General features: G+C 34.7%; 1 protein-coding gene across 1 annotated transcript in view; it reads left to right on the top strand.

Moving 5' to 3' along the window:
* Window positions 1–12,222, top strand: part of UGGT2 (UDP-glucose glycoprotein glucosyltransferase 2) — an 80,307-nt gene that overhangs the window by 41,872 nt on the left and 26,213 nt on the right. Inside the window, exons 18-25 of the mRNA XM_040056376.1 lie at window positions 192–315; window positions 407–505; window positions 2,351–2,445; window positions 5,384–5,590; window positions 6,191–6,322; window positions 8,223–8,350; window positions 9,534–9,629; window positions 10,720–10,822. Coding sequence (XP_039912310.1) covers window positions 192–315; window positions 407–505; window positions 2,351–2,445; window positions 5,384–5,590; window positions 6,191–6,322; window positions 8,223–8,350; window positions 9,534–9,629; window positions 10,720–10,822 — 984 coding nt within the window. The remainder of the gene's footprint in view (window positions 1–191; window positions 316–406; window positions 506–2,350; window positions 2,446–5,383; window positions 5,591–6,190; window positions 6,323–8,222; window positions 8,351–9,533; window positions 9,630–10,719; window positions 10,823–12,222) is intronic.

Raw genomic sequence — 12,222 nt, 5'->3', positions numbered from 1 at the left:
TGGAAGATCTGTATCTGATATTTTGAAATACTATCTGTGTGACATTTATATGGTTTTGACCTGACATTGTCCATAACTTGGTGTATATAGAAACTTTAAGCCCAGTTGAAAGACTGTACAAATACTTGGTCTTTGTTTCTCCTGAAAATCTGTCATAAAAGTGCAGATTTTACATTTTTCTCTTACTCCAGGGTTTGTTAGATGATCATGTAAATGCAGTGGATTTTCTTATGGATCAGAACAATGTAGTTTCCCGTATAAACCCCCGTATTCTTGGAGCAGAAAGAAGCTACATACATTTCAGATCCACTTCTGGTAACTCCTTTTCTTGGATGTTGTTATAATTTGTTTTTTGGTTTTGTATTCGTCTTTTTAAGTCTAATACTTTGTGTTTTACATTGTGCAGTTCCGTTTCATGTGGAAGACTTCTCTACTTTCTCCTTTTTGGACTCACAAGATAAAAGTGCTGTAATTTCAGATAACATGAAGTATTTAACGAAGAAAGGTAATTAATTTTCTCCATAGGTTATCTATCTGTCTATAGATGGCTATTACAAATTGTTGGAATTTACCAGTAAAATGTCCCAAGTAAGTCAATATTCCAAGGATTCCGTGTAAACTAAACATTTCTCAATATCCCAGTATCTTCTTTCAGTAAGCAGAGCATATCTGAATATTATAAACATAAATTATAATTAACAGAGTAGCTAGTTTTTGTAGCTTTGAAAAGGGATGGATGTTGTGGCTACTTGTTTTTGTTTTACAGACATGAAGTTTAAAAGGTTTAGAAGACTTTTGCAACTTTGAAGATAGACTCAGCTTCCATACATATGGTTTTACTTGAGGATATTGAAGTCTGTTCAGTTTTCAAGTGATTCTTACTTGCAGCATTGTCAAGTGCAGAATATATAGAGTTTGTATCTTTATACCAAAATTAGGTTTTTCTAAATTTAAGGAATAATTTATTATATTTCTAATTTATTAGCATTAACTATCTCCTTATTTTTCTTCTAGTTACTTGATTTAATTTTGCTGAATAAGCCTTTGTCTTTCTATAGAAAATAAATAGAATTTATATTGTGATTAATTATAACTCATTTATTAATTTTGTCTTTGTTAAAACTCAAAAGTTTTATACATTTCAAATGCTTTTTGATATAAAATATTCCCATTGCATATGCAAGTACTTTTCCTTGAGTGAAAAGAAATTACAATAATGGGCTCATAATTCTGCCTGAAATTTCACAGTAGTATGTGCCTTATGAAATTCTTGAAGTAGATAGTGAACAGCTGCTCATATGTATCAGTCCATCAAGGGACACAATAACCCTGTTAATAAAGTGCTTTCTTTCAGTGATTTTTATGTGGTATTTACAGAGTTTTGCTTAATTCATAATCAGAAAGAAATGACGAACACTTAAATTTCTTTAAAATAAAGTTATTTGACTCTTACTTGATTCTGTATCTACAATCACAGGGACATACATCCCAGTGAGCTGTCAAATGAGTGGCTTTCAATCTGTAGGCTTGTTTCTAAGAGTGAGATCTCTTGTGTAAAACCTATAACCTTTAAGCTGGAATCTACATTTCAAATCTCTCTCCCCAGTGTGTTTCTCTAGACAACAGCAACAGTTAATAATAACCTTTTCCTAGCATCTCACCACAACCATGGAAAACTTCTGTCTCTATGCATTACGTTTTAGGGGATATATGGAAGACCGGAGTAGACTGATATTCTTCTACAGATAATTTTGCAAAATTTTTCACCTACCATTGCTCTTCTATGACAAGTAAAGAACAGGAGACCACAGAGCAAGAAAAACAGAAATTATCTGTGTGTACACTTACACAGTAGTTTACTTTCCTTGGACTGTATTTAGTATATTCCCATTTGTGTCCAGAAATGCTAAGTTTTTTCCTGCCCGTAGTTGAAGGACTTTCCCTTTGCTGCCAGGGAAATTGACTGGCCTGGTTTATCTGGTCCTGCAACTACTTAATTCTTTTCATTTCTGGCTATATGATCACTCTTGATCAAATGTTAACACATAACCTCTAGTAAAGCAGCTTTTGTTAATTGAAACTAATTATTTAGGGCCCTCTTGTCTCAATGCTGCAACAATGGACAGCTCTTTTAGTGAATTTCTCCTATTAACGTGATAAATTGCCTTCTAAGAATCTTATTTCAGTTCAGAGGGCAAAAGATTCTGATGTGGTAAAGATTATTCTTACAGTTGAAGTCAGCAGTCAAGCATACACATGAACTTTGAAATGACAAACAGAATTAATTTGCTTCTCATTAGTCATGAGGAGATTCTCCAGAACGTAAAACAGGATTATCTTTCATTTTCAGATGAAGATGCATTGTATGCTGTTACTGTGTGGATTATCGCTGATTTTGATAAGCCGGCTGGCAGACGACTGCTTTCTAATGCCTTGAAAAGCCTGGTGAGTTTCTAGCAGGTTTTATTAAAATAGTTATTATGAAATATGTTCTTAACAACTCTCTCTGCACATTCAAAAATCATACTCTTAAATAAAAGCATAGAAACTTCTGTTGTTGTTGTTGGTCAGGTGGAGACTTAAGAGATTGTGCTTTTGTTTTATTCAGTTCCTGAAGGGAAATGATTATTTTGTTCATGTGTCGGGGGCTTTCCCCGTTTTTCAGGTGGTTTCAGGGTCCTTTGCCCCCCTGCACAGCTCTGAGCCAAACCGAAGGAAGAGACGGAGTCTTCAGGTTTAGATTTTTCAAGGTTGCATATTTCGTTTATTGTTTCTTATCGTACAATTTTCTCAGAGTCCGACAAGATGTTCGCAGCTGCATGGACTCCTCACATCTCCCCCCGAGCTGGGCTGTCCTTATCTTTTATACTAATTGCTACGTATTTCTTGTTTGCTATTTCTTACCAATGTCTATCACTATTACTAAAAAGGTCATCTTTACTTTGACCCAATCCTCACTAACTACTTTGTGCCACGTCACTGCAGAAATGAAGTGAGGGAAGGAGAAGGAAGAAGAAGGAGACAATGCCCAAATTCTCCATCTTGTCCCCATTCACTTCAATGCTAGGAATCTAAAATTACTATTTTTTCACCCTGTGATAAGCTAAACTACTATTTTTCACACTCTTGTGGCCTATAAACCTTCTCTCAGTGTAGGAAGTTTTTCCCATGGACTGAGATCAAAGCCATGTCTCTCTGAGCTCTGGGCTGGGGTCCCAGACCCCCCTGCCCAGGTCCCTGACCCTCCAGGGCAACCAAAGGAATGCCCTGGACTCCAACATTCGTGGACTCTTCTGTGACACTGTGTATTAAAAGGATGAATTCCTTCCCAGTTAGACTTTCTCCCATCATGTAGTCCAGAATGTTACCAAGGACTTTAAGATACTGCCTGTTGATGTGAACCATTGAGCAGTGTTGTCCTGTAGTATGTGGCACAGTTGTGGCTGTGAAGCGACCATTTTTCCATGTCCTGTTTGTGTGCTTCTAAGATCAATTTTTTTGTGTGTTTTAATATGCTAGGAGGATCATCCACATTTATAAGTTTGCTTATTTTTAAGTTCTTCTGTGTTAATAATAGGATTTAAAGTCTGAATGTCTGAAATATAAATATACTTTGGAAAGTGTAAATGTCACATCAATATAAATGACAAAAGGACCCTCTGTTTGGGGCAGGTTAAAAGAGTACTTAAAATGAAATTGGGAAAGCATGTAGATTTTCTAATGAGGAATGAAATAGGAACCACCCTAAGGGCATTACAAAATTGGGATGTTGCCAGGAGAATGTGATAACGACTATGTCTTAGAAAGAGGCTTTAAAAAAGGCAAAGAATATGCGGTACAAGTCCTTGTTACAGAAAAATATTTAATTTCTTGGACTGCTTGATTTATGTCTCAGACTTGAAGTTGTACTCCCTCTGTAGCTTAGTTTTTTACGCCTCTTCAGCAGAGAAAATGTGCCACAGCTCCCATCTAAGAGGTGAGAACCACGTGGGAAAAGTCCCATTGTGTTGGTGAGGAGAATCTAGGAAAAAACCCCAAAACATTAGATAAGTCTTATGTATTGCTTGGTCTACTGATGTTCAAATTTCATGAAAAATAAAACAAAACAGTATTTTTTTGAAGTCCATTGATTTGTATTGAGATTGTTCACTCCTTTCTAGTCCCTTTTATTTCTCAAGTCAGGGTCTTCCCTGATAGTAGCAGAATTGGCACAGTCACCACTTGCTCATGACTTGCCATCAGCATGTGAAGAAAAGCATGCAAAAATCTAGGGGGTGAAAATGGCTGAAGGAAATTCACTTCCAGCTATTTCAGCTAATACATGCTATTTTGAAAACTCTGATAGAGTTTTACATGCTTTTTTAAAAAGCTTGAGCTGTCTTATCTGGAAGAGACCTCTCGAGGTCGTCCAGTTCAGCCTCCCACTCAAAGTGGAATTATTGCCTTCATTACATCGGGCCAGCTGTAGGTGTGTTTGAAGGATTTCTGAAAATCTCCAAGGAGGTGACTCTGTCCCTTCCCTTTTCAAATTACTCTGGTGTTGCACTGCCTTCCTATTGTAGTTCTTTTCTGCCAGGCCAAAATTTGTGAGCATTACCCCATTACCTGGTGTCTTTGCTGATACCAGGGAGGGTTTAGCCCTGTCACGTTTTTCACACCCCCTTCAGTAGCCATTGGTTGCTATTCAAGTTCTCTGTAGCCTCCTCTTTTCCAGATGGAGCAAACCCAGGTTTTTCAGTGCTTCCTCATAGTTTTCTGACCATCTTGGAAGTACTTTGTGGAAGCCTCTCCAGTGCTGAATACCAGTAATTGCATTTTGTTTTTTAGAATTCCTTCCTGCATTGGAGTCCATTTACCTTTTCATTAGTTAGTGACATTATTTGATCCTACCTTAGAATTATCACACTCTCTGGTAAAATTTGAGCGGCATCACTGATTTTAGTAAGTGAAAGATTTTGCTGTTGCTGAAGATTAAAGTGGTAAGTGGATAAATTCTCTTGCATTTATTTTATGCTTAATTCAATAGTTTTTGATAAGTAGAAAGACATCCATAAAACTAGTTTTGAAGTCTGTAAATGGACACTTGTATATGTCCTTTGTTAAAAACATGCTTCTGCAAAATGCTCAAAAGCAATTGTTCCGTTAAAAATCTTAACACTTCTATTTAAAGTATTTATCACAGATGAGGTAAACCCTTACTAATCACATTTTCACTCACAGCTGGAGTTCTGAATTAGTCATTGATGTATCTTTTCTGAAGACAAATAGCTGCAAAAAATTAAATACTTAATGGCATTTTAGATAGTTATAACTGATATGAATACATTAGGTAACAGCAGATGGAAGTGTAAAATTACTTATTGTTCTGAGTTTTTCTTTGCAGAAAACAAGCAGTCATACACGAGTTGGGATTTTGAACAATCCTTCATCAAAAATACAGGAAGATAACACAGCCATTGCAAGAGGAATTTTGGCTGCTTTTTTAACCCAAAACAACAGCAACTTAAAAAGTTTCCTAAGTAAACTCAGTAAAGAAGAGACAGCAAAATCCCTTGCTGCTGGAACTAAAATTGTTAAAATCCTCATCCCAGTGAGTGCAAACTAAATTAGATTACTTCCTTTTTTATTTTACATATATCTTATTGGAAGGAGGTGGTGAGAATGAGTGTGTTTGGTCAAATGCCATGAAATTTATAACCCCCATGCAGTTTCTTCTCAAGCAGATTTGGATTTTTCATGACTTTCATGTGGTTGAAGAATAGAGAATTTCTTTAAAGGGAGAAAATATGAGAGTACTGAAAAATTTAGAATATGGGTACCAGATAATTTGGACCAAAATAGTTTAATTTTCAATTGTTGATTCTTTTAATGGCTCTCTCATTTAGTTAAAATTGCAGTTAAAATTACTTTTCATGCAGCTGTTGTGCTGGATCATGGAAAAATTGCTTAACCTCAGGCTCAACTTTGATCTCATGGTTATTCACAGTTGCCCCAGGGTACAAACTGCAGTCTAGGTGGTGGTGAGACCATGGCTCACCACCAGCAGTTTTGTGCTTACACTGAAGCTGAGGGGGCTATTTTACTTTGATTTCTGGTTACTACATTGAAGAAAATCTTTGATTTCCTCTGCTGTTAAAACATTTGGTTTTGCTGAATCATTCCAGCATCTCATGCTTTACCTTTGCTTTAGGGAATGGATGGCGATACTTTTGAGAAGAAGTACAACACTTTGGGACTGGATATAATTAAAACCCACCAGATGTTCTGCCAGGAGGTTCTGAAGCTGCTTCCTGGGCAAATGGCTGTTATTAGCAATGGCAGGGTAAGAAAGAAATTTAGTCTCTCAATCCTTTTTAGGATTTTTTTACTTCTGGAACTTCAGCTTCAAACTAAAGAAAATGCATTTTATTGATTTCCCATTTATTCAGACAGTTGTTAGAAAATAGTATGAATGTTTGCCTTGCTCTTTTATTGTGTTTTATCCCTAATTTGTTCATTAGCTCCATTCCATTGAAGCTACTGTGTATGTCATTCCTGCAGCTATTTTGCAGTTAATCTGACAAAATTCTCAAAATAGGTTAGTATCTGATTATTTGTGATGTTTAAGAATAACTTTCAGTTCTGAAGTTACCTTTATTTTACCGTGTGAATAAATGTATATAAATGACTAGGGTAGTATTTCAAAATACCACCTTTTTATAAATATGAAGTTGTTTTATTATCTTAATTCTTAATATGCAGATAAAAGTATAGTAATTTTGTTCTTTCAATTTCTTGTACGTACATGCTGAAACCAGTAGCCTTAATTACAGTTTGTCAATAGATTGACAAAATGTGATCAAAAAATATAATGTTGCATTCAACATTTAGTACTTGTTAAATGACAATGCCTTACATTACAACACAATTTACAAACTACTTTTTAATTCTTCTATTTTCAATTTACTCCTCCACCATTCTAAAGAAATAGAAAGAAAACTATGTTGGCATCTTATTACTGGAAACTCTTTAAATTGTGAGTTTAGTTACTCTTATACATCCTAAATGCTTCTGACATGCAACTGAAATACTGCTAAGAAACACACAGAAAGCATTTTTGTTGATGAAGCCTTAAAGAATTGTTGGTTTTTTTGTGTCAGCTCCCTCATAACGAAATTAGTGAATTTATTTTATAAATTATTATTACTGTTCTCCATGCCTAAAAATCCTCAAATAATGTAATAATTTAAGGTTTTGGGAAACAAGTTTCATAAAAATATTTGGATAAATTTAATAAATTTAATAATGTATGTTCATATCTCTGAAAGTATGTTTTCACTCTAAAGAATTACTTTTAAAAAGACATGGCATATCTTTCTTTTCTGTCCTTGCTATTTCATCACAGAAGTTTTGCTTCCATGGGCAAATTATTTTTTTCTAATTATGACTTCTCATAAATTACCGTAGTATTTCATAATTACACTATGGTTTCATCTATCTCATGCATCATTAATAAAAAAATTAGAAGTGGAATTTGTTATGTAACCTCTAATACATAGAAAGCAGTTGAATTTTGGGAAAGAGGCATTCAACACCAAACTTATATCATGACATTCTACATCCTGGGAGCCCTGTAGGCTATTGAAGTTGTCTTGGGTCAGTTTGGCCTGACAGACTGAGCAGGAAATCCAAACAACATCCTCAAAGCTATTTTCTGAGACTCCAAGGCACTTTCTTTTCCTTCAGATATCAAAAAATGTAGTAATCCTGTATCCTCTCATATTATGCGTTTTGTATCTTTTCCTATTCTTTCTAGCTGTTCTGCTTCATTTGACAAGTCTTAGAAGGGGATTGCGTTCACAGAATTAACCAACTAAAGAGTATGGTAGACAAGTAGTAATTTAAAATATTTTACTTAAGAGAGCTTTTTCTTAAACTTAAGAGTTACTTCTAAATAGTGTCTTCCTTAACAGAAAGATGTGTAATGAAAAACAGCATTAATGTTTCCTTTGCAGTTATTCTTTGTGATTGATAATTAACTGTAATCATATAACTCTAAAAGCCTAATCCTGTGGAGTTACTGTAAAGTTTAATTAGTTTTATAATTAATAGTATTGATGTATATGGGGATTGGGGTTTCATAGTCAATATTGTGCACTCATTTAAAATGTTAGTTTATTTTTACTTACAAACAGAGCATTATTGGGACATTCTATACTTAACATTTTTTTTCTCTGTCTAAGGTACTGGGTCCTTTAGATGAGAATGAATTCTCTGCAGAAGACTTTAATTTGTTGGAAAAGATAACATACAGCACTTCAGCGGAGAAGATTAAAGCTATTGTCAAGGAGATGGGAAACAGTAGTAAAAGGTAAAATTCTCTTACCTCATAATGTGTGCAGCTCTGCTGAGTTATTCCAAATACTTGCCCTACTTTTGCTGTCCTTACAACCCCGAGTACAGCTAACAGTAAACAATTCCTACTAGGTTTTGTTTACATAACAGTAATTGTAAAGAAGAATAATAATAAGCTTGATAAAATACGGTGCATCTTAAGCCACATCTGAGTATTAATGTTTAAAATCATTGTCTTTGCGAATTGTTAGTAAGGGAGCCTCTAAGAGGCATGGGCAGATTTTGTGCCCTGACACCACAGTAGACAACACTGACACATCTGTCCACTGAAGTGTAATGATGAGATGAGTTCAGGCCATCTTCTAGACTAAGGATATAGCTTGTGTGTACAAAGAAGAAAACAAAGTTATATTCTTACAGTGTCTGTCAACTTTCTGAGTATCATTTCTGTTATCTAGCAGGACTGGCAGAACTGAAAGAATCATTACCAGAAAAACAGAATCAACAAGAAGTAGAACTCAAGGAGATCAGTAGTGAGAGACAAAACATATTTAGACAAATAATTGTGACTTAACAACATTGAAATGGAACTAATATTTCTAAGGAAACTTCAGTAGGAAATTCCAATAGGAAAAATTGGAAGATGTGGCCAAACTTGAAACCTGGTCGTTTATATCTCTTCTTGATGTTGTCATAAATGGGAAAAATTTAGGAAAAATAAAAACTAATAAAAAGCTAGAAATGTCAGCATATTTTAATATCATATACTCACTCCTCTTGATTATGAATCAGGTCTCTTTGGCAAATTTGTGACTAATAAAAACTTGTTGTTAGTTCAGGTTTAATTTGTCTTGTGGACAAAGCCCCACATTTTCATCAGATTACACAGATTTGAAAACCCAACAATGGAGCAAAATAATTGCTGTGAGACTGAATGATAGCTCTGTGAATTCTGCATCTCTTAAAATTAAGAAGTGTACATTTCACAAGGCTTCTCTAAGGCTGTAGTGGTTCTTTGGCGTTGTCATGCTAAAGGTTTAACTCCAGGCTACAAGTCCTGAGGTGTTAATCACCTTAGAGTCCAGGTCTGGGATGTGGGCTTCCTAAATATCCTTTATGCAAAGAGACTGACATTAAAATGTTAATGTTTTACTCCTTTTCTAATGAAAACCAAACTATATGTGCCTTATTTCATACAGTGGCAGTGATTTGATTATGAAAATAGATGCCCTGCTGTCATCTTTGCCTAAAACAGAGACAAGACAAGATGTTGAATTACTCAAAGAGCAGCACAGGTCAGTTTTGTCATGATAATGCACTTAGAGTAATTTTTTATTAACATTTGAATGTACTGATTACATAGAGTCTTTGGAAATTTGAGAAAGCATTCTAATTTAAAAACTGTTGTATGAACAGCCTGCTCATCTTCCATAGCATAATGCATCTTTACCTTTTTCTTATAGTAATAGCACCTATTGCTTTCCCAGTCTTACCCTTTGCTGAAAAAAGAGCAGATCAGTACATCTTTTAAAGAGATATATGATAATACAAAAACTGTGATCAAATTACAAATTTTTATAAAAATTTTTGCCGTGCTGTTTCCCAATCTCTACTTGTTTTTGTTGATAAAGTTCTCTGGTGCTGGTGGGCTGTCCCTGTTGGTGAAGGCAGGAGTGAAATCAGTGGTAGCCTTTTCTAAGAGGCTGACACCTTTTTCAAAGTTACAGTAGTAGCAGTCAGTATTGTGCTGCTACCGTATGTTTTGTGGAAAACAAAATCCAGGAGTCCCTTTTCTGTATTTACAGCATATTTTTTCTTTCTTTTTTAAAATGAAGTTTGCTGACACTTCCTTCCTGTAAATCCAGAGTACTTTAACTAGGGTCTGCTTGACTTAGCCTAATCAAGTCTATCAAACTGAATTGTTTTCTGGAATGCATAAATCTACTCCAGCCTATCAAATTTTACACTTCTCAGATGCCGTTTTTCTCCTTTTTCTTTTTTTAAAAATGGTGTCACCACCATTATTTGTCAGATCCAATGATTCCACATCTCTAAGAGGGGAAGTATAGACAAGTGACAAAAAGACCCTTTTTTAAGTCTTACTGTGTTTTATTTCATTAATTTTGTTGCGGAGAATGTATCTAATCAATAACCAGTATAGAAGTATGTAGATCAATGCTATATATTTTATTCCTGTTCACATTTAGCTTTTCTAATTGTATCACAGGGAGCAATCATGATTATTTCTTGAAATGAAGGAAATATTTTCTTGAGCAGTAAAATCTTAAGTGCCTCTGATATTACAAATTCATGTCTAAAGCTTGTCATTTCAACAAATCCAGTTTAGAGTTTTCATGTCACTTGTTTTTAATATTTTTTTAACAGCGTAGTAAAAGTCAAGCCTCAAGAGAATGACCCATTCTATGATATTATTGCTATTGTGGATCCACTGACAAGAGAAGCACAGAAGATGACCCATTTATTGATTGTAAGATGGTGGTCATTTCTATTAATTTGCATATTTGTAGTTCAGTTGTTACTAAACTTGTTCTAATTTCCACATACAGTGTAGTAAAAGGTAAACAAAGCTTGGTTGTTTTCTCTTTTCCTTTAAAATATGTGTTTAGTTATTGTAATTCATAAAAGAAGTTGAGGATGACCTAGTTCATCATTATGAATATCCCATTTGAAAGTAAAATTCACGTGCTCTATGCTCCAGTCCTCTTAAAGTGAGTCTGTAAGTGCTCTCTGCAGTCAGTAGAAAGAAAGGAGGAGATTGTGTACATAACTTTTTGCTTCTCAAAATCTCAGGAGGTATGTGCTTCTTTCCATTAAACCAGATCACCTTTATTTTCCAAGGCACCTAAATGAGGTGGTCTAAATCTGACCTGTAATATCATCATAAGAAGATTGGACTATAAACCTTTCAGCTCTTGGAGGGATATTTCTCAGTTGATTAATGCTACCAAGTATGTCTAGATAGGCTTCCATTGTGTGTAGCTATTGATCTTCTGAAAAGAAACTGTCCTAAAAACACAGCTGCTGAAATTATTTTCTTCTTTCACCTGCTGCAGAATATCACTGTGTCTCAGGTTCCTTTGTAGTTTCCCATAAAAATGTAAATTTTTGTAAATTTTTGTCTTCACTTTATGGTCTGTTACAATTCTGAAGCCTCCAACTTGATTTTTGCAGCATCCTATTTTTTTTTTTTTTCCTGCAGTAATTATGCAAGTTTCATAAATTCTTAAATTGCTTTTTGCCCTCCCATTTTCATACCCTTTTATATGAAAGGTTGAAGCATCCACTCTTCACATAGTGGAGCACAGCAAAACATTTTTTGAAAGTCATGAAAAATTTTGCTATTTCAAGGTTCTAGAATGCTAGCTTTTTTTCTAGAACCAGATCTTTCATTTCACCCTTTTCAGTTAAATTGAAAGCTTGATATTCCCAAATGAAAATATTTTCCCGTTGAAATGGACTGGAAACTCCATTTAGCCAGAAGTTCGTATTATGAGTATAAATCACATCAAGGATCTTATAGCTCAGAACAGAAACCTCCGTTCCTCTGAGCTCAACAGGCTCTCTCAGGCATGCCTGGGCAAATGACTCCCATGGTGTCCCAAGCTGTTCAGCTATTGCAGATCCTGCTTGATTCATAGGAGCTCTAGTTTTATTCAAGAAGCCAACCCTTAGGACAGAATAATGAAATGCTGTTGAAAGTAAACAAACCAGAAATATTTTAATGTAGATTAAACTTTCTAATAAGATCTTTCAAAAAAAATTAAATATTTTTAAAAAATTTAAAATAGCCTGAAATATATTTATTATTATTATTATTATTATTATTACCTGGAAAGCCACCGTCTTCTACTGTAGAAACAAAAGATA

The sequence above is a fragment of the Hirundo rustica genome, chromosome 2 (genome assembly GCF_015227805.2).
Source record: "Hirundo rustica isolate bHirRus1 chromosome 2, bHirRus1.pri.v3, whole genome shotgun sequence".
Lineage (NCBI taxonomy): Eukaryota > Metazoa > Chordata > Aves > Passeriformes > Hirundinidae > Hirundo > Hirundo rustica.
The sequence above is the reverse complement of the archived record's forward strand: the minus strand, read 5'-3'. Positions and strand labels throughout refer to the sequence as shown.